Source organism: Propithecus coquereli, unplaced genomic scaffold (genome assembly GCF_000956105.1).
Source record: "Propithecus coquereli isolate 6110/MARCELLA unplaced genomic scaffold, Pcoq_1.0 Scaffold131, whole genome shotgun sequence".
Lineage (NCBI taxonomy): Eukaryota > Metazoa > Chordata > Mammalia > Primates > Indriidae > Propithecus > Propithecus coquereli.
In genome coordinates this window covers 7163797-7186649 of record NW_012137303.1, presented here as the reverse complement: position 1 = coordinate 7186649, position 22853 = coordinate 7163797, and the positions used below count along the sequence as shown (strand labels likewise).

Sequence of the window (22853 nt, the reverse complement as noted above, 5' to 3'; positions counted from 1 at the left end):
CATCTTGAACTTCCATATAACTTTAAATTACTTTAAAAAAAAAAACAAAAAACTATTTCTTTAAAAGGCATTCTGTTGCCTTCAATGGTTTGAACATTTAGGCATCTTCTCGGGGCCGTTCCTGGGCAAGCAGATGGCGCATGTGAAATGGAAAACATCCAGAAACAGCAGCCTCTCTCAGCCTCCTGGTATGCAGGTACAGGAGACTTTCTGATTTTCATTCTTGGCTCAGAGTTCAGAATAAAAAAAAAGGGAAAGGTTACATTCCTGGGGAAAAAAATGCAGCCCATTTGAGGGCACGCCTGACTTTCAGTCCATTCAAGTGTTCACAGTTAGTCCTCCTGGCTCACAGAGTTTTCAGTGCCCTGAAAACCTCCCTCCATGATCCTTCTCCTCCATCTTCTGAGTGTAGTGTGACACTACTGCAAACCAGTAACGTCACAAGTCAAAGGGTTTGGGGCTTCCCAAGGAACAGCCACGTCTGGTAAGTTCTGATTTAAGAAACCTATGACGAGTCTTCTCAGCAATCACCTTCTCACTTCCGGAGCCAATGTCTGCATCCCCAGCATCGAGAGGCTGCCGGTCGTGCCAGAAAAGCAAGGAGCCTGCAAGCCCAGAATGGGCTGTCTCTGCAGCCCGGGCACATCCTCCACACGCCTCCACGCCACGCGAATGTCCTATAAAATATTAAAACAAATAAACTGGACGTGGCCAATTTCTCTGTACAAAAAGTCTTTATAAAAATACTCCCTGCATTTTAAAAAAGAAAAAAAAAAGATGCATGTAAACATCGCCTCCAAGTCACTGGAGAATCCTTGGGCCTTTTCATCTCATCTTTCGAATGTTCTGCAGTTTTACTTGTTCAGCTCTTCTTGGAGGTATCACTCTGCTTTCTTCTTATTAACAGAGTTCAGAGTCTGAGGCTGCCTTTGAGTATGAACTTGTGGTTTGATTGGCAGAAATAGTATTATCAGGAGACTTACGATGTGTAAATAAAAGTACATGGACCTAGGAATAAAAACATACAAAAATTATATTTCAAACAAAAATGCAAATGGGAAGCATGGTCTGATTACATCACATTCAGTATGACAAGTGAAGGCGCTGTTTTTGGCAGTACGGGATATGTCTGTACTCGGGCTTGCCTCGATCTACTCCACAGATAACTCTGTTCGGTGGGTGAACAGATCAGGCACGGACTGAAAACTCAAAACTGGGCAGAGCAAACCAACCGGCACCTCTGTGGATAGACATGGTATCTTCCCACTGACAATTATAATAAGCAGACCAAGACAATTAACCCCATGACAGCCAGAAACCCCCAAAATTCAAAGTCTGAGGACTCACAAGACCAAATTCAAACCTAACACAGTCATGTGCCATAGAACATTTCGGTCAACAATGGACCACATACGTGACAGGGGTCCCATAAAATTATAATAGAACTAAAAAATTCCTATCACCTAATGACATCATAGCCCTTGTAATATTGTAGTGCAGTGCATCACTAATGGTTTTGTAGTAACGCTGGTGTAAACAAACCTACTGTGCCACCAGTCATATAAGAGTACAGCACGTACAATTATATATAGTATATAATACTTGATAATAACAAACAAACATGTTACTGGTTTATGTATTTACTATATTATATTTGTTATTTTAGAGTGCATTTCTTCTACTTAGATATATAAAAACGTTAACTGTAAAACAGCCTCAGGCAGGTCCTTCAGGAGGTATTCCAGAAGAAGGCGTTGTTATCATAGGAGACGACAACTTCGTGTGCATTATTGCCTCTGAAGACCTTCCAGAAGGACAAGTTGTGGAGGTGGAAAACGGTAATATTTCTGATCCTGACCTTGTGTAGGCCTGCGCTAATGTGTGTGTTTTGGTCTCAGCTTTTAACAAAAAAATAAAAGAGTAAAAATAAAAACTTTTAAAATAGAAACAAGCTTATAGAATCAGGATATAAAAAAGTATTTTAGCACAGCTGTACAATGTGTTCGTTTTTAGCTATTATTAACAAAAGACTCAGAAAGTTAAGAAAGTTTATAAAGTAAAAAAGTTACAGTAAGCTAAGGTTAATTTATTATTGAAGAAAGAAAACTTTTTAATAAATTGAGCATAGCCTAAGTATACAGTCTTTATAAAGTCTCTACAGCAGTGTACAGCAATGTCCTAGGCCTTGACACTCACTCACCACTCACTGACTCGCCCAGAGCAACTTCCAGTCCTGCAAGCTCTATCGATGGTAAGTGCCCTATACAGCTGCACCATTTTCATCCTGTATACCATATTTTTACTGCACCTTCTCTATGTTTAAATACACAAATACCATTGTGTTACAACTGCCTACAGTGTTCAGTGCAGTAACATGATATACAGATTTATAACCTACGAGCAATAGGCTATACCATATGAGCATAGTGTAGTAGGCTCTACCATCTATGTAGGTGTGTCCAAGTACACTCTATGATGTTCCAAAAATGACAAAATCACCTAAAGATGCATTTCTCAGAACATATCCCCATCATTAAGTGATGCATGGCTGCATTCTGTTCCCTAAGCACAACATTTCAGTCAACAAAACTAAAACTTTAACCCGAATGTTCTACTCAAGTGTAGGGGGTTCTTCTTCTGTGTCTTATGAGCAAGAAGGATCCTGATTTTGAAAAGCTAGTCCATAACCCTGCAAATAACTGTCATCAAAACTAATAAGAAACAAGTTTTGTCTCTGAGGTTTGTGAACTTCTATTGCAAAAGCATGGTATTCGGCATAATGTGCACAATGCAGATACCAAATAAATACTGGGCATATCAACAAATGCAAGTAATTTGAAAAAGCTTGCATTAGCACAACTGTTCTAGATCCATTTGGAAAGGTTAAACTAACACTTTCTCCAGTGCTTTTTAAAGAATAAAGGAAAATAATGTTAAGCGAGGAGACCACAATTGATTACGTATCATTCCCCAGCTTCTGTGATCATAAGGTCGAGCACATTAGAATCAGATAACTCATATGCCCTAAACTTCTCCACCTTTTCACAAGAGAAATGCCTCCCTAAAAATGGCTGCTGAGTAGTCAAGAGCTCTGGCAGAAGCAAACGTATCTCCATGCACTTCTTCTTTCAATAAGCATTTACTGCTTAGGATATACGAAGCATGAAACCAGGATCTACTAAAAGGCATAAGCCTACTTCCCCCTCCTTTGGGGGAATAGAAACAAGACAAGTACATGATTAGTGGTTGTTTAACCAGCGGAGGGGCGAACAGCCATAGCAAGTGACCATTTAATTTACCCTCTAAACCAAGACATTATTGAGATTGAAAAAGGGCTCCAAATAAGCACACTGGTTTAACAGGTATGAACTGGGATTCTTGCAGGCACACCCTAGTCATAGGTAACTCTAGCTTGCAAAGTCTGCATGCCAAAAATATACTTTGTTCTTGGGCTTTGCTTTAATCTTTATTATATGGCCAAACCTACACAGGAGCAATTGTGTTAAATTAAATGCAAATACTTCGAGAATCAAAGGGAAAAATTTTAAATCCCCTAAATGAGGTTTAGTAACCTCTTCTGACATTTCATGTTTCTTTAAAATTGTAAGGAATATTTCATCTTCCTATTATGGAAAAACTCAATTCAGTTCAACTGGCATTTATTTACTGAGCATGCGAGGCACCGACACAGGTCCTCCAGATACAAAGATGAACAAGGCACAGTTCCACCGTTCTGCTCTCGAGGAGTCTGCGATCTATAAAAGTTTCTACACACATTCTAACATTCTTTCACACTGAATTTATGAAAGTGCTATCTAATTAAACACATTTTGCATATATGAGATATATGAGCATTTGCTTTTCAAAATTATTTCATAGAATATCTTAAGTGTTCATTTGGGGCTCATTTACAACCTAAAGAAAAAAATTAGACTGAGAACTCTAAGGCTGAGATTTGAAGCCACTCGAGATCGAACACCGACTACACCTAAAAACAAAGCGCAACTGGAATTTAAATGTTAAGCAGTGAGGATGTACTGAGAAATGGGTGTGCACACAACTGTTGTTCACTGCCAGTTACTGAAGTTTGGCCCTAAGCAAGGAACAGATCTGCAATGCAATGAGATTCACCTTCCCTAAAACACCATGCAATTTTCATTTCTTTCACCAGATTCAGGGATTTTCTCAAGAGATTCTGAAAGCAGTTTTTGAGGTGCCATCATTCTATAATAGCCACTAGCAACATGTGGCTATTAAAATTCAAATTAGTTACAATGAAATAAAATTGAAAATTCAGTTCCTCAGTCTCACTAGCCACATTTCAAGTGCTCCATGGCCGCACACATGCTGGGTGGCTGGTAGCTCGGATGGCACAGATAGAACATTTCCAACTTCTATTGGACAGAGCAGATCTAAACAGAGAATTTAAATTACATATATAGCCAGCTAAGCAGATAATACATTAGGTTGAATCATGTAAAATAGGCCAAACTGACAAAAATGTTAATTTCTGTATCATCCTAAGCAAAGATGTTTTTAAAAAGTATTCTGGATTGTTTTTAAGAGAAAGTGAAAACCTACCTGATAATTTGATTCTGTCCCTTAAGTCCCACTCTAAGCTTAGAAACTGGCATACTGGAGTTGGTTAAATGCATGTTACCACAAACAAATCACCACTTAGTCTCATCGCCAAGCAGTAGTTTGCATCCAAAATAGCTTCTCTTAAAGAAATTTTTCGTAACTCTACTACAATATTGCCATTAAGGGAACCTTGAGTCTGAAACTTGGGTCTAGCACTTAGTTACTGTGTGAGTTTTGTTAAATTCCTCACCCTCTCTGAGCCCCCACTTTCTCATATGATAAACAGGGATACAGATACCTGCCCGTCTCGCCTCAGCTTAGCACTCTCCACCTCGGGTTCTTATTCTGCCCACATTCATATTTGTCTGGTCCTCAGTGTGCAGAGCTTCCTCTTTGTATACTACAGGGGCTTTCCTATGCTGTTCCAAGTCAAGAACACTGCCCATGGGGCCCGGCCTCGCCCAGGGCATACAAGCTGTGCTCACTCCACTCCCACTGCGCAGCCTCCGGGACTGAGCTCAAATGCCACTTCCTCCCAAAAGACATCCCCACACACACCCAGGCTGAGTCAGATTCCTGTTACATGCTATGCTCTCTGTACCAGTCACTCAGAGTATGAACTCGGTGTGTATTTCTACATTTGTCAGCTATTGCCTGTCTTTTCCATCAAGCTATCACCGCCATGGGAGCAGGCATGGTTTCTCTATTTTGCTTGCCATTCTATCCCCGGCTTCTAGCACTGTGCCCAGCACACTATAGGTATTAAGTGATACTGAGCTGAATATAGGCATTTCTGCTATGAATATAACATGATCAATCCATTCCCAGAAAGTCTCACGCACGTGCAGAAATATCGTGTGCTTAGAATATCAGGGCTTATAAGGGGAAATCATGTTAGAAGTGGAAAACTCAAAACCTAGGAGGACTTTGTAACCAGAGTGCTAACAAAAACGAATTAGCACCCAGGACAACAACTGAGACAGCCCAGGAAGACAGCTCAATGGGTCAGAAGGCTGCTTCTGGGGAGTGGGCAGGGGGTGGTGGAAACACAAAAAGCAAAAGAGGGCACATGTGGGCTTGTGGGCTCTGACACAACAGGAACAAAAGAGGAGCAGGGAGCTCCCAGGACTGCCCTTGGGAGGACACAGGAGGCAAAACCAGCTGAAAGCCAGCATGCCAGCCTGGGGTGTGCCTATCTAAGGAGAGAGCCGGAGAAGGGCTCAACTCCATTTTCTTCCTATAGGACTCCTACCTCTGGAGCAGCTGAACCGAGGGCTTTTTTTTTGCTTTTTTTGGGCTGAAAATTATAATTTTCTTCCCACTCCTCTGGCACCCCTCACCTAGAAAAATTTGTGTATAAACCAGCACAACTTCATGTTATATTAACACAGCTTCTTATCACCTACCTGGTATTAGAGGACCAGTATTTAGCACAGGACTAGAATTGAGGATGCTGATGTGTGTATCGAGCAGTAAAAGTTTCTCCCACCCATTCCTGATCAATCCATCAACCACAGGGAAGCCCCAACTTACAAAAAAGTTATGTTTGCATTATTTCTACGTCATGTTTTGAAACCCTACTATGTTCCAAATTGGAAAAGCCCGTGCAACCCTTTAAACAACACAAGTCAGCATTTTCGGAGCACAGACCCTATGCCAGGTACTGGCCTAGGCCGTCTGCATGTTCGTCTCATTCAATTCTAACATTAGGTCCTAGCAACAACGCTTTGGGGTGGATTCTATTCTTAGCTTCACTTTACAGTTGAGAAAACACAGGTAAAAGAGGTTAATAACTTGCCTGAAGTCACACAATCAATTCACAAGACCATGTGCTCAACACGCAACTAATTAAACATACAAGTGAAATAATAAAACTACAGGTTTGCAGTTTGTTCGGTGCATGGGTGGTCTCTGGCGTGTGCCTCCTCCACCCTAAATTCCTCGCATTCCCCTCCACCATGTGCAACCAGCTGCATAAACCCCCGCGTGCACCCAAGGAATCGCCATCTCAGAGCGCAGAGGAGCCCTTCGACAGACTATATGGTTGGCCAATCCCTGCACCAGCTGTGCCCCAGCTCCTGCCCGTCTCTGTCCTACTCTCAGGACGCCCCACAGTCTTCAGCGTAGCTTCCCCACTAAGAAAAAGAGCCAAGGGCAGCAAATTCACTCTCTTGCTTTTTTAATCCAGATCCATCCCTTCAAGTGCGTTGTTATGAGCGTCTCTTAATTACGTTCTGAATGGCTTAAGAGATTCCTGTCCACTTTGCTCATATGTGTTGGTATTTGTACACTGGTGCCTCCGGGACAGTCATTTCCTCTTAAAGCTTCCGTGGACATTTTCCTTTTCCTTTCCTTTTCTTTCTTTTTCTTTTTTTCTTTTTCTTTTTTTTTTTTTTTTTTTTGAGACAAGGTCTCGCTCTGTTGCCCAGGCTCAAGTGTAGTGGAACAATCATAGCTCACAGCAACCTCAAACTCCTGGGCTCAAGTGATCCTCCTGCCTCAACCTCCTGAGTAGCTAGGACTACAGGTGCGCACTACCACACCCGGCTAATGTTTTTATTCTTTGTAGAGATGGGGGTCTCGCTCTCTTGCCCAGGTTGGCCTCAAACTCCTGGCCTCAATCAATCCTGCTGCCTAACTGTTGAGATTTTAGGCATGAACCACCTGGCTGCTATGGACATTTTTCACACTGAAGCCCCATTTACAAGTCCTCAGACTGCTTGATTCAATTCACCGCCTCCTAAGCCAAACACAGATAAATTTACTAGATGGCAACCGAGAACAACGGAAACTTACTTGTATAAACTGATGGTTGGTTCCACTGCCAACATGACAAAGGGTGCAACCGTGTAAGAGACAGCCAGCTGAGTGACAGCCCAGGTGACCACATCATAAGCAACTTTGACAGCTTTTGGGGAAAGGAAGTAATGCCTGTAGTTGTTTCTTACCTGCAAGCCCAGGAGGCAAAAGCGGGGAGGAAGGGGTGAAAAACAAAACAACGTTTACTCCATGCACACAGGTAGCATACCACAGCAACACAGGCTACAGAAAACAACCAGCATCTGAGTTCTGTTTTCAACTAAAACTACCATTATGGCTTCTCTTATTTAAAAAAAATACATGTTCACTGTAGAAAAATGTTCACTAAGCAAAAAAAATATATATATATTTTTTTTCTTTTTTAACATGTCCTAAAGAAAAGGATCATTTAAAAACTTGGTACAGAGCCTTCTAAGCCTTTTCTATTCATATGTATCCACATTTATATTCTTAATGGCACCAGTGTATTTTCTAGCCTGTTTTTTCATTTAGTTATAGACCATGAACTTTTCTCCATGTCAGTAAATATTTATCTCCAATATAATTTTAAGATAATTAGGTAAAAATATTAGCTTGTTTTCCCACCCTCTGTTTTGCTATCATAAACAATTCCATGATGCATACCCTCGTACATAAATTTCTACCCAGTTTCCTAGTTATTTCCTTTACGTAATGATAATACAAATAACATTACTATTACCAATAATGAAAGCAGCTACCATTTATTGAGTGCTTACTGTGTGCCAAGCCTGCATTAACGGATCATCTCTGTTGCTTTCCTCAACAAGCCTATTGTGTAAGCATCATTATTCCCATTTTACAGGTATGGAAACTGAGACTTAGGTAAAGAGACAATTCTTTGAAATGGAAAATGCTGGGTCAAAGGCTACACTCATTTGTACATCTTTTGACACATGTGACTGGACTTGCCTGCAGAAAGACACCTAATTTCCAGATGCAAGAATCAAAGGCAGAGCTGAAAACAATGACGAGTTTATAGGCAGGTCAGTCCCAAAGCAGGAAAGGCTTCAGGGGCCAAGGCTGCTTGGCAAGCTAAAGACCCTCTCCTGCCCACTGAGTTCCTCAGGATAGAGACCAGGGGTCCGTCCATCGAGCAATGCTGGACATTAGGTATAAAATATTTGGTAACTTCCAGGGGCCTTAGACACTTTATGACTATTTAGTTCATTCTCTTTCTAGACTAAATGAAAACACTGTTCTATCAATCCTTTCTTTTCCATCCCCTACCTAACTTATTTGTGAAAACTGTTTCCAAGCCATCCAAAAGAAAGGCTCTACAGAAACCAAAGCCTTTATGCCAGTTGAGATCATAGAACTAAAGACATTTTAAGGGCTAATACTCTGGATATATTAACAAACAAAACTCTGACCTTTATTTCTCAGTTTGTCCTGGCCACCTGTTCTTTAGTTTTTTCTTTTATAATCTGAGTAGGTATATGAATGGGAGAAAAGAAAATATCTTCCCTGTTTTCTATGTATAATAAAATATATTCAATATGAACTTAATTTTAGAAGTGTATGAATAGCAATAAATTATCTACCTTGTTCACATACATATATATTCTAATACACCTTCATCTAATTAAAATAGAAATTCCTCAGGGGAAGGACTCTTGTTTTGTTCACCATGGTGGCCTAGCACCTAGAACACTGACTGGCGCACAGTAGGGTTCCTGAAATATTCACAGGATAAGTGAATAGCTATGCTGGGGCTCCTGAATTCACATCCAAAATGCAGTTCAACGACTGTCATTAAAAGCTCTTCACATCTGAAATGAGGAATCAAAGATTGGAATTAAATCAAAAGCAAACCTCCCCTATTTGACAATGAAAGCATTCTGAATTGCAATTACATCTATATATGTTCACCTCCTTCTTTGAGGACAGTCGCATTTTTTATCCCTTTATTATCTTGCTCTACAACAAACAAATAGCAGGAAAAGTCGAGGACAAAGTAATGGCTCCTCAAAAAACCTAGAGAACCAAAATTTATAAAATTCACAAAGAATTTTACACAAACTACGATAACTGGATCAGGCATGAGAACATAAGAAGTTAGATCAGTCTCTCCCAGACACATTTCTTACGGCTGCTACAGCATCGACTGCTCAGAGACATTGTGAATTATTTCTAGGCTTGGGGCAAGGAAATGAGAAATTAAGTGGAGCATAAGCAAGCTGACATCCTATGGCGCCTACATTAATTAATAATCATTGTCATCCGTAATTAGTAGATGGTGTATGTTCACAGCCTTTAATGATTAAAAATGTTTTCATCTCTTAAGGTACTAAACATTGCCTCTAAAATTCCTTTTGTTTTACAAACACCCTCTGTAAATAATATGAAAATAAAATGGTTAACCATCTTTGTAATGACCATGAGTTCCTCTATATGGAAGTGCTCCTCTAATGGTAAGACTTCTGTACGTTGTTTGATTTTTCAAAATATCACTCCCACCTTCCACCCCCACCACCAACTCCTGCTAGGACCCAAAAGACAACAAACATACAAGCATCGGATGCCCGAGAGAAAGACCCTACACCCCAGGAGGCTTACCGCTCTAGCTGCTAATGTGACAAGGGTTCCAGTTAAGAAGGTAAAATAGTATCCAGGGTAGACACCATGCCACAAAGCAGACAGGATGAAGGTTAGCACCGTGGGGTACCAGGGAACCCGTTCATAGCACACGCTGTGAAGAGAGGAAGGAACAAGAAGCCACAGGTAAAACACACCAGAAACTTCTAGCTTACAGCTGCTTATTTTGGAACTAGACCACACAGAAATCCTCTGCTCCATTATTGGTGGGATGCTGCCTGACCTTCTTCAGGGATCTGCAATGCAACCCACGCAGTCTGAGCTGCTCTGGATTCCACGTCACTACCGGATGGGCAATTCATGGCTCCTTTTGAGGCGATGGTATACATCTTTAACCTCCATAGACTAAATGATCTGGACTTCACCACATTACAGCTACTAAAGATCTGAGTGATCACTTTCCACCCAGCAAGAGTTCCTGCTGTACAGAAGATTATTCTACCAACGGCCTCATCTAGTAAGTGCCATTGGCCTTAAAAATACTAGAATCAGGATTAGAGTCTTTAGAAATGAACATCCACATTTAGTCAAAATTAATTTACCTTTCCAACCAAGCCCCTATGCCATGTAACTAATCAGTGATACAACCCTTTTCGTCTTTCTTGGCAATGACTCCAACACACAATCAATGTGCCATCATATGACCTCTTCAGGTCTCATAGTGCCCATCAGACCTTACTCATGAATGTGCTTTGAAGAGTGACATTGTGAGACTCTAGAAAATGTCAGCAAATGTCCTGGAGATCTTTGGCTTTTGGTTGTTTATTAAAACAACCATTAAAATGATAGGGGACTTTCCCCCAACTCAGCCTATGAATTCCCAACGATAATCTAAGGAAGCCACACCTAGTTTACTAGGTAAGAGGACCCGAATAAAAACATAAAAAATAAAATAGAAATTCAAACAGTTAACACCAATCCAGCACTGAGTGGGCTGTTCAAAAGTAACTGATGTAAACTCAAACTAAGGATTATAGCTCCTTTTTCAGAGGAAGAAAGAGAATGCATTTGGGGAGATAAACACGGACTGAGACCCCAGGTGTAGTGTTTCTTTTTGAAATGAGGAGTAAGGACATAAGAATTTGCTTCTTACTCTTTGTATCTTTTTGTGTAATTGAAACATTTTTTATAAAATGATTTTTAATATTTTTTTGTATGTTTTATGTACATGCATGTATGTTCAAGTCATTTTAGAATACAAACTCCTAATGGAAACTATAGGCTTTTAGCATAGCTGGATTACTCAATATACAGAAATAAAGGTTTATGTTACAATTATTTGTAAAAATTAATTAATAGCAGCAATACGTTAAGTTCAACATTTCAAAAACTAGATGTTTGGGTCAATTTTCAGAAAATATTTCAATGACCTTACTTTGGAGGAATTACTACACATTCAGTTTCTTCTTTTACTCCAGTATTTTAACCTATGAGAGATGTTACTTATCAAAAGCAGTGGAATCTGTCTTTTCTTTTTTTTTTTAGAGACAGAGTCTTGTTCCGTCATCTGGGCTAGAGTGCAGTGGCACCATCACAGCTCACTGCAACCTCAGACTCCTGGGCTTGAGTGATACTCCTGCCTCAGCCTCTTGAGTAGCTGGGACTATAGGTGTGTGCCACCATGCCCAGCTAATTTTTCTATTTTTGTAGAGATAGGGTCTTGCTCTTGCTCAGGCTGGTCTCAAACTCTTGGCCTTCCAGAGTGCTAGGATTACAGGCATGAGCCACCGTACCCAGCCTGGAATCTGTCTTAAAGCTTAATATTTTTATACTCTACCTATACTCGTTATGATAGGCATAATCGCTAGGTAGAGTTTGCTACTTTAAGGATAGCGTATTATTAGTTCCATAATAAGAAATGTTTCTAATTGTGGAACACGTGGGGAAACAAAAGGACAGAGAAATATCAACAAAAATATAAATTTTAAAAGTATAAACAACCGGAGTACCATAAAGCTGTTAATGCTAGGGATGAACATCAACCCTCTTTAATGTCTGAGCAATAGACTCTCCTCTAGGTAAGATGCAGCACAGCATAGAGGTCAAGAGTCTAGTTCTGGAACTCATTAGCTGTGTGACTTTGGGCAAGGTACATAACCTCTCTGTGTCTCCCTTTCCTCATCTGTAAAATGGGGATAACAACTACCAACATCTCATGACATTGATGGAGGATTAAATGAGTACCTGGTAGACACGAATGGCAGCATCGAGTGAAGAAATAAATGTGGTACATTATGACCTTCTCAAATGACTATATTTCTACTTTTTCATCTACAGGGCATAGATACTAACACAAAACAAGAGTGTCAGATGACATTACCGCTGACAGGCTACTACTGTTCATCTACTGACTCCCCTCTAGGGCCATCAGTAATGAGGTCGTTTTTGGTTTTCTTACCACTTTAGCCAAGTAGCTGTCTGAATATTCCAGTTTTCTAAGTACATTTTGAAACTTGTAGCAGTCTAGAAAGAAGAAAATAACACCTATCATTAGCTTTAAAAATACTCCAAGGAATGGAAAGTCCTCCCCAGAATTTCCGTGGTAGCAGATTAGAGGTGGTATTTCAACAGTAACTCCTTACAGTTGAGGGTGAATCAGCTGTTCCATCACACACAGTAAAATTTTCTGATGTTTGTAAGATTTACTTTGCAACTAAAGCTTGCCTTGCCAAGGCTCGATTTTTCTCAAAATTTATTTTCAAATTATAGGAAAACCGAAGGAACATCTTGAGGGTTTCTCTTCCACTCCGGTTAAAAAATTTAAGTCATCTGAATTTTAAAACTAAATACTCTAAAAGAGGATTAACCACAGGAAAAATATAATCATGTGAATTTAGTGTCTTGATGGGGACAGCTTAAATTTAATTGTCATCTTTTCACTATGTGGCCATCTACAAACTAGGTCAGTCTTGTGCAGTTAACTCTATAAATAGCCACCCAGGTTCAAATGCTTCCAATTGTGTCTGGAATAGTAAGAGATTTTATCCATGAAGGGATCATAATACAGAAAAGAAAACAAAGAAATATCACCCAACTGGCAATGAGGCAAGTAAACCAACCAGTGAGGAACAGACATCAACTGGGTTTTCTTATTTTAAAAATAAAAGAAAGAAAGAAAGAAAGGTCTTATCAAAGCTGGTGGTAAAAAGCATGAAACAAGCATATGAGGACCAGAATTCCTAAAGAAGGTAGGAAGTCTAAGTGCCACCGTTTTGTTGTTGAAGTTTCTCCAAACATAAGAAAATCTTACATAGGCCACACCTTGGCCGAATGTCACATGCTTGCAAGGGAGGGAGGGAAGGAGGGAGGAAGAAGAGGAGAGAGGGAGGGGGGAAGAGGGATGACAGATAGACCGATGATAGACCGACTTCTTTACTGTGAGTTTTTATTTCAAAATCCTAAGGAGTACTACTTATCCGTTTCTTCTATAGCTAATAAAATGCTATAAGCCAAGCCTCAAGGTACCTTAACTAAATTGCACTTTCTTGTTTTTCATTAGTTTCTTGCTGTACATCAAAATCCAATGAAAATACAAACTTTCTCCTTCTGATTTTCTTTTATAATAAACACATAACTTAACAACTTAGCCCTTTCCCCTGAACACTTGGCCACAGGGAAAGAAGTCTGTTTTTGGTGCATAGAAAAGGTAGACTAGGAGGCAGCCAAGGTCAAGGTGACCCACGGCAGCCAGCAGTTGCCCACAAGTTTGGAGGGAGAAAAGAATTTTAGTGAGAAAAGGGAGGAAAGTCTTAACACACTCCAACTTTCTTTGACATCATCTATATTGAAAAGTTTCCAGATTATTTATCTTGCTTTTCCAAAAGTGAGAAAGGTCGTTCTGAAAACTGGAACTTGTCCATTTAAGATGCGGTTCATCATGACCGGGGACTGCTTCTCGCATCACACGACGTGACCAATGGGAAAAGCATTATTTGTTCATTCAGAACTGATGCTGGACCTTGGCCACATCCTAACCACACCTGCCAAGGCTTTCCACCCACAGGCGCCCCCAGATCCTCCAGAACTATACAAAAATGGGTGCTTTGCCCACTGTGGGCCCTCAATTAACACTTGTTGAATTTGACTGACCTGAGTAACTAAATGACATGATGAGTTTAAGTTGAAGATATGACATGATTTACTTAGATAACCAGTCTAAGTGCTTCTGCTTCTTTCTCCTTATTTGTATTTGAAGTGGCAATGCCCCAAGGCTAAAAACAGAAGTGAAATATAATCCTCCCTATAAATTCCACCATATTCTGTTTGGGGAAATGCCTATCACTTTCCTTCTGGAAGCCATCCAAATGCAAAATGCCTCAGGCGAAAGAAGGTGGAGGCTTTCCCCAGGTCTCCTTCTGGCCTAGCTTCCACCAAACATGGGTTGCAGGTAGTCAGTCCCTACACAGCCCTGGCTCCTTGCTCTGCAAGCACAACCCCCTCTGCCCAAACTCCCCAGTGGCACTTTGCCCTGTGGTGGGTGGAAAACCAAAACCAACAGTAAACATGAGTCACCTGGCTAGAGAACCAACATTTTTCTTTTCTTTCTTTTTTTCTTTTTTTTTTTTTTTTTTGAGACAGGGTCTCGCTCTGTTGCCCAGGCTGGAGTGCATCTTCATAGCTCACTGCACCTCCAACTCCTGGGCTCAAGCAATTCTCTTGCTTCAGCCTCCTGAGTAGCTACCACGCCCAGCTAATTTTTTCTCTTTTAAGTAGAGATGGGGGTCTCATTCTTTCTCAGGCTGGTCTCAAACTCCTGAGCTCAAGAGATCCTCCCGCCTTAGCCTCCCAAAGTGCTAGGATTACAGGCGTGAGCCACTGTACCCAGCCAAGAACCAACGTTTCTGTATGTTGAGAATAATGCCCTTGCTCTCATTCAGCTGCAAGGAGAAAAGGGTCTATGACTTGGCATTCCTGTCCACTGTAAGAGCTAACAAAACAGAGAAAACCGGAAAGAATGTGGCCCCGAAGAGACCACCTATGATAATGAAGATATCAAAAATTGTGGTCCAAGAACAAAGACAAGGAAAGAGAAAAACCACACTATTCTAGTGGCTTCAATATTGTGTACTATGACAATTCTTCTTAAAAGTGAATGGATTAAAAATATCTCCAAAGGAACCACAGAAGATGGTTGCAATATTGAAATCTAAATACAGGAGCTTCCCACTGGCATTCCTGACTAAAATAGGCAGAACCTGAGAACAAGAGAAAATGATATTTGTGCTTTCTAGTTGAAAGAACAGAAATGTAAACAACAAAAAGATCTTCCTGGTTATTTTTCAGATTGTGTGTGTGTGTGTCTCTTCCTTGAACCATTAAAATTGTCATCAAAGTACGTATCTTAAAAAAACACAAGAAGGAATAAAATTCTGAGACGCAAAATGCTCAAGAGGCTGCTAGACCTGGCGTTCCCCTAAAAGCTGCTTTTCCCCAGACACTCTGATGAAGAATTCTGGGGCTAAAACACTCGATACAAACCACTTGCTTTATTCACCGTGGAAGTCTGATTCAAAGGCATAATACACTCACCTCAATTTTCCAGATGTTTAGGTTAGAAAGCAGATCCCAAGAGAAATTTCCATTCTTATCCACTCCGCTGAACCCAAAGCCAGCTGCGTTATTCACTGCATCAGCTACGGTTTTTAAAACAACACATTAGGATATGGAACAAAAGTCATATTGCTGCTTTAAAAGATACTAATATCTGTCTCATTTCAAGATGGAGAGATATGCAGTAGTTTCCTTCGAAAAGGAGCCAAAAAAATTTAAAGGACCAGGCACCATTATGAATCAGAAAAATGTATTTGGCTTTTTGGTGACCTTGATTTTTACCCATTCATTCCCTAGCTCTTGGTGAGCACCTGCTAGTAAGAGTAAAGGTGGGCCGGGCGTGGTGGCTCACGCCTGTAATCCTAGCACTCTGGGAGGCCGAGGCGGGCAGATCGTTTGAGCTCAGGAGTTCGAGACCAGCCTGAGCAAGAGCGAGACCCTGTCTCTACTAAAAATAGAAAGAAATTAGATGGACAACTAAAAATATAGAGAAAAAATTAGCCGGGCATGGTGGCGCATGCCTATAGTCCCAGCTACTCGGGAGGCTGAGGCAGAAGGATCACTTGAGCCCAGGAGTTTGAGGTTGCTGTGAGCTCGGCTGATGCCACGGCACTCTACTCAGGGCAGTAGAGTGAGACTCTGTCTCAAAAAAAAAAAAAAAAAAAAAGAGTAAAGGTGCTAGATGCTCATAGAATGCAAAAAAAAAAAAAAAAAAATGAGAATATAAGAGGCATGAAGAACCAAAATGAAAAAATAAACAGTAGGACTTAGTAACCAACTGATAAGAGGGGGGGAAGGAAAGAAGGCAAAAATAGATCTAAGCTCAGAAGCAAAGACCAGAAGAAACAGGGGACCCAGTAGAGGTCCAAGAGCTGTCACTGAAGACGGCAGGACATTAGCTGAGAGGCAGGGCTGTGTCAGGAGGAGAACCAGCTCTGGAAGAGAACTGGAGCTCACGCTGGACATGTTAAACATCACATGTCAGTCAGCTATCAGCTGGAGCTGCCAAGATGCAATTAAGAAAAGTTTGGGTCCCCAGACAAAGAACAAAGCTAGAACCATGAACTTGGGGCCAGCTGCAATAAAGGCCACACGTGGACACCATTACCAAAGCCAGCCTACTCACACAATCCACCTAAAAGCTCCTGTCCCCATCTTTATTTTACTTCACTGAGTATAAGAAAATGTCCCCTGCAGTGAATATTTCATCTCTACTCAATTCCTTAATGAAGTGTTTCTGTGATCAAATATAGACCTGATGGAATCAACACACTTTTATTACGATGACTGAGAAGCTGATTTTCTCTTTTCATTTATCTTCAAGTTCTGTTAGAATATCTTCTTTAAAAAAAAACTCAACTAATCAAACTAATTAAATCATAGCGCTGTAAAGTCTTAGGTCTGGAGATCTTAAAGAAATCTTTCCTTTTCTACATGAGTTCAAGTCCAACTCAAGATAGCCTTCTGGAGAGCTACTCTAATGGAAAACAATGTGTCCCTATGTCTATCTTACATATTTTTGGCATAATTGGTGACTTAATGTTGCTTATCTCATGCTTGGCTTCATCATCAAGTGATCTGGTTAGAAGAAAGGATAAAAAGGACTGAGTCCTCCTATATCATTGTCCCCGGCCGACTGGACGGGAACTCAGCAAAGAAGAAAAAGAAAAACAAAGCCAGGGTGTGCCTGTAAGAAATTAATGGTTTTAAATGTGTGGGGAAAAAATCGTGAATGACAGAGATCAACTAAACTGGGAGAAGAAGAGCCCTGAGGTCTGTGTTGACAACTAAAACCAGAGATGGAATGACTTCAGCTGGGACCAGCACGGCAATTTCTAAATTCCTTCTCCCACCTCCAGCCTCATATCTGCTACACCTCGTCAGGCAGAAAGGAACAGAATGACGATAACTACCTTTTTTGTGTGTGTTTCTGGTGCGTACTCTCTTTCTAGGACCCTATAAAACACTTCACAGGCATTTCTCATTTAATCCTCACACCAATGTAAAGATGGCGGTTGAGGATGTTCTCCGGAGGCAGATCGGCTGGGTTCCTGTCTCCTCCACTCGGGAGCACACTACATGCACGGCCTTGGGAGAGTCCTCTAATTTCTAGAAATCTATTCCCTCGAGTATAAAATCGATATAATAATGGCGCGTATCTTTAAAGGGTTGTTGAAAGGAATAAATGAAATTAAAGATGTGTAGAGTGCATAGCTCAGTGCCTGGCCAAGTCAGTACTCAAGAAATGTTAGCTGCTATTATTGTTATTATTATTATTATTAGGCTATTAAGGAGACTGAGGCTAGAGATGTTAGGGAAACATTAATATCACACAGGTTGTAAACAATGCCAGACTCTGAAGACAAGAATTCTGATTCTACAATGTGAGAGACAACTGTGAAGGGCCCAAGTACTGACTCTCAGAACCGCAGCACTGAGATGAAGCTGGAATCCCCACTCTTCTTGGTGATCCTGCAGTTGTTTATTCAAGCCTTGTTTTTGTCTCAGAGCAGTTAAGAGGTTCTCAGTTCACCAGTCCAAGACTGGCTTTACTGGCACCGTGCACGACTCTAAGCTATTGTTACAGATAAATTAATTTGGACACCCATATATTGGAGTTTGTGGTCCTCAGAACACAGCGTGGACTAAAGTTGAGCCTCATTAATTAATACTATTTAGTAGGAGGGGAAAACAACTAGAATTGTACGCTAAGTCCAAAAGAAATAATTTTATTATTTCAATATAAACAGTAACTAGAGCTAGGCTGACACAGTGCAGCTCAGCTGAGATTCATCAAGAGGCCAGCTTTAAGGATTAAGTTTATAATCGTGTATAATTAGTACATCAATTATATGTAAATGGCGTTTTAAAGAGCTGGAGAAAACAATTATTCCGTTAAGCAGTTTAAATATTCCCTGATATACTATTCATTGCTTCTTTATTCATAAATATGACAAAGGTTAATTTCAGACCAGCGCATGGAATCTAAACTGTAGCAAATTTCAAACTGAGGCCATACAAATTAATGAAGTGTTTCTACTGAGGCTACAGGAAAAAGCGAAAGAAAAGGAAGTGGGGGGCGGCAGTAAGGAAGAAAAAGAAACAGAGCTGAGTGTGCCGAGAAAGCTCCGCACAGAAAGGGTTACTTCTATGCTGTAGTCTGTATGTCTGGGGTGCTCCCAAAGGGGCAGAATGACACAGGTGGCTCTGCTCCCTGGAACCGCCACCCGACCAGGTCCCACCAGCACAGCCCACCTCTCCTCGGGCCTTCCCTAGGAGGCCATGGGATGGCCTTTCTCTCCCCCTTACATCCGGAGCTGACTGAGTCCAGAAGCCAGCCCCTAAGCCCTCGGACACAGAAAATGGGAGTGGGCGGGGAGGCAAATTTTATATATTTTTTGCCACAATAAAAAATAAATAATTTGATACCTGCAAATGTTAATTTGGAGCTTAAAACCTGAAGCATGAACTGAGAGAAGAACTCATTCAATTAAGTGCTAATCCCTCATTCATGGGATATGGGCTAAACACTAGGAACTAAGTTTATTTTTTTTAATTTCAATAGATTTAGGGGGTACGAGTGCTTTTGTTACGTGGATGAACTGCATAACGCCGAAGTCAGGGCTTTCGGTGTGCCCATCGCCAGGATAGTGTACGTCGTACCCGAGAGGTAGATTTGTATCCCTCACCCCCCTCCTGCCCTCCCCTCATCTTCGTTTTCAAGTCACAGCTCTCTGATAGCAAGTACCAGGTCGCTTGCAGTGAAGATGTTAAACTTCCATTCCCGAAAGTGTTCCAAGTGTGAAACAGATGGGGCTGTCCCGCCTTAACAAAACCCTCTACCAGTCTTGGTAAGGGCATAGAGGGGTTTATTGCTCGCTTTAGCAAAGCTTTAAATGCCAGTCTAAAACTGTTTGAAGGGAAAAAGATAAAAAAAGCTTAACACTGACCAAGTCACCCCACAGGAAAAAAATAATTGTTATAAAAACAAATGAAGCTGAACTTTCTACCTCAAAAACAGAAAATCACTTGAAGTCAGCTTCTTTCTAAGACATAAAGCTTAACCGACAGTTTCTTAGAGAAGTGTAACCTAAATTAGCACGTCTGCTGATAAAATTAATTCAGTATGCACCTTGTATTATAAACAACCCAGAAAAATTACAAGAAAGCCAGATCACTCTGGAATTTTTCCCTAACTTTCCACTGCACTAAATGGCCAAGTTTGACTGGTGAAAGCAGAAGTTTCCAATTTTTGACATCTGTTAATAACATCGAACTTAAACAACAGCCAGGATGCTTTTCCCCTCATCATGGCTAATTGAGTTTATGGAGGGTGGAAGAGAAGAGGGCTATGTTGGAAACTAAAAAATGACACTGGCTACACTGCCTCCCGTTACGTATTGGATTTTTTTGATTAGGTGATCCAAATTTTTTTTCGGCTAAGCCATCCAAGGATCATGCATTTTTCCTTGTTCGTTTAGGGCCACTCCATCAAACTTACCTAATGTCCATGCAAAGTAATACTTGGGTTTAGAGGCTTGCATGACAACATATAAGTAGCAGAGTCGTGTCAGAAAGTTTGCTTTATAGACAAACCAGTCACTAAGAAGGCAGGTGACAGGGAAGGCCTTGGTGAGTGTCAAAAACAAAAGGAGAGACACCAAGGTGATGCATAACTTCTGTATCACAGCTCCCTGAAAATGGGGTGAAAAAAAATCAGTGTAAGACTCAGGTATGAGGAAAACAATTTTGGCAAAGGCACGTTAAGAACAACATTGCTGCAATGGCTGCTTTGGCATTACTCCCTAGAAGGAGTAGCAAGAGGCATTCTTCCTCGTGACACACACACATCTGACAATGGGGATTAAGTGCTATATTTAGGTACAGAATATACCTCTAACACTTGAGGGATGAATGTACTGAGAATGGAAGAAAACTTCTATCAGCATATTCTACCAACAAAAGGTAAGTGGTTTTATTATCCAAAACAGAAAAGAAATGGATAACATTATAGGGTGGCGATTTTCCATCAGAAAGAAATAATCATTTATCTTCCGCTTCTGGAGCCAGCAAAGCCCAGGAAATGGGCTTGAGTCGGCAGCAAGGAGGACAGAGGCTCAGGTAGGAAGGATTTTGAGCCAGGACATGGGCAGGTAATGGGGAGTTTCAGAAGCCTCCCGGATGGTGTAGATGGGGTCTGCTCCAGGGTTGAGATATGCTGACTTTTTAAATTCCTCTAGACAGTGGTTTTGCCCAGTTTCCCTGACATTCCAGAGAATGTCCTTCAACATTCAACAGAATTGTAGTTTCCAGCTTCATAAAAACAGACGTGTTTTGGTAATATGGGCACAGGAATAGCACCTCCCTCAGAGGGTAGCTCTGGGCTTAAGACAATGAGTATTTGCAAGGTACTGTGCACCGTGCCTGGCTCCCAGGTAAGTGCTCACCATGCTCAGCCACAACTATGACTACGCCACTGAGAGGTGCCAGCCCCTCCCACAGTATGTCTTTAACCAACATGCAACCTCACCCCTTCGCTTTCTCTGTGCACAAAAACACAAGAGTCGTCTTGGAGAGTGCTGGTAAGACTCTCTAATAAAATTACTTTCTGAATAAAAGCACATGAAACACGAAAGCACCATGGTGACAGATACTGCCTAGAAACACCTGGTTACTTTGATGTCTCAAAGGCATGGTGGCTTCATTCTTAGATTGTTCAACAGAACAGAAGAAGTTGAGACACTTGACCAACCATAAAGTACATAAATTTATTATGTAAGCATAAATTCATGCTTAATTAATAAATCACTTAAATTTCCAAATACTTAGCTCATATTTTGCCTAGACTAGCACTTACAAAATATTTAACTCAATTTATCCTCATTTCTTCCCTTTTCCAATCTTCACCATTCCTTCAATTAATTACAATTCCCCTTCAATATAGGATATTTCATCTGAATAAATTTAGCATATTTGTAAAGTTCAGTAAGTTATCCTAATATTGACAAATTTGAGATTGATAAAATTCAGGTTAAAAATTAAAATATTATTTCAAAAAGCCATCATAAACTCTCTCAGGGTCAACAAAACCAAGCTGCAGGCATGCCAATGTAAAACTGGTTCCCTTGCATTAAGTGGGATCCACCAAAAAAAAAATCACACACACACACGCAACACATTAATTCTGATTCCTACCCATTGCCCCTGCCAGCTTTTATGACATACTATCTTTTGGCCGTATTTGAATTTCAATTCATAAAGGCAAAACACCCATAGTATTCAAACATGTTAAACATGCACAGTGCTGGGCACATTGTGTGAACTAAATCATGGCTGGCTGGCTAACAAAGTGATTGTTTTAATACTCCCAGCCAGTGAGCTCCTCTGTAAAACAAACAACCATTGCTCCAACACAGAGAATGATTGCAAATAAATACAAACACCGGTATTTTAAACAAATGAGGAAAAAAGTTATTGACCAAGATTTCTGGTAAACTGTTCGCTTTTTAATTACAACAATTATTACTCAAAGTTAGTCCTGGCAGCAAAATCCTATTCTCTGTATCTCTGGGTAACATTTGGCACTAAACACTTACAGTGGGAGAAGGTTCTGGAAAGCTGTGGAAACCTTTTTGTTTCCAGTTCACTTCTAGCAGCTTCATGTGTATATGTCTTCCCTCGATGAAGGCTACGTAGTCCTTGAAATTGTTGCAAGGGCCAGCTATGACACTCATGAAATTGAGAAGGTAGCTTAAGTATTCCAAAAAAGAGGGTTTTACTCTGAAAATAAACAAAGTAAAAAAGTTGAAAAGTCTTCAGTCTTTGTTTTTTCTTCACAATTTGCAAATAAGCAAATCATAAATACACATTATCTCTATAGATTATTTTATGTGACATGACCTCTCCTTGTTTTGTTTCTATTAATATAAAATCCAACTAAGAGAAATCTTGTGGCAATGTTAATATTAATAAGGCGGGTGGCCTGGGGCTCCATGGCGCCCTCTGCTGGCTACAAGTACTCAGGGTGGGGTCCAGGAGGACAAAAGCAACTCTGAGGCTGGGAAATGTTCTTTTCTCATCACCCTTATCTGTCTATGAGACAAAATGAAGGTAATAAACAAAAGGCAGGCTGGGAACCTGACCTGATGTTAGCTGATCGAGATGCTTTTCAATGGCAAAACTCCCTCCCAACTGCCAAAATAAATACAAAACAAATGATGGGTGGAACCAGTTTCCACTCAGAACTAACCCTGTAACAGCCTCTTGCCTGCTTTGGCATCCAGGTC

The 22853-nt window shown here is 40.6% G+C and overlaps 1 protein-coding gene across 2 annotated transcripts in view; it reads right to left on the bottom strand.

Annotated features, from left to right (window-relative positions):
* Nucleotides 1–642: 642 nt before the first annotated feature.
* MBOAT1 (membrane bound O-acyltransferase domain containing 1) overlaps nucleotides 643–22853 on the bottom strand; it is a 101700-nt gene continuing 79489 nt past the window's right edge. For both annotated transcript variants that reach the window (XM_012638574.1, XM_012638573.1), the window contains 7 exons: nucleotides 22164–22347; nucleotides 20069–20261; nucleotides 15547–15650; nucleotides 12416–12480; nucleotides 9979–10111; nucleotides 7378–7529; nucleotides 643–1008 (listed from right to left, as the gene is read on the bottom strand). In XM_012638574.1, the coding sequence (XP_012494028.1) occupies nucleotides 882–1008; nucleotides 7378–7529; nucleotides 9979–10111; nucleotides 12416–12480; nucleotides 15547–15650; nucleotides 20069–20261; nucleotides 22164–22347 (958 nt within the window). In that variant the 3' untranslated portion in view covers nucleotides 643–881. The remainder of the gene's footprint in view (nucleotides 1009–7377; nucleotides 7530–9978; nucleotides 10112–12415; nucleotides 12481–15546; nucleotides 15651–20068; nucleotides 20262–22163; nucleotides 22348–22853) is intronic.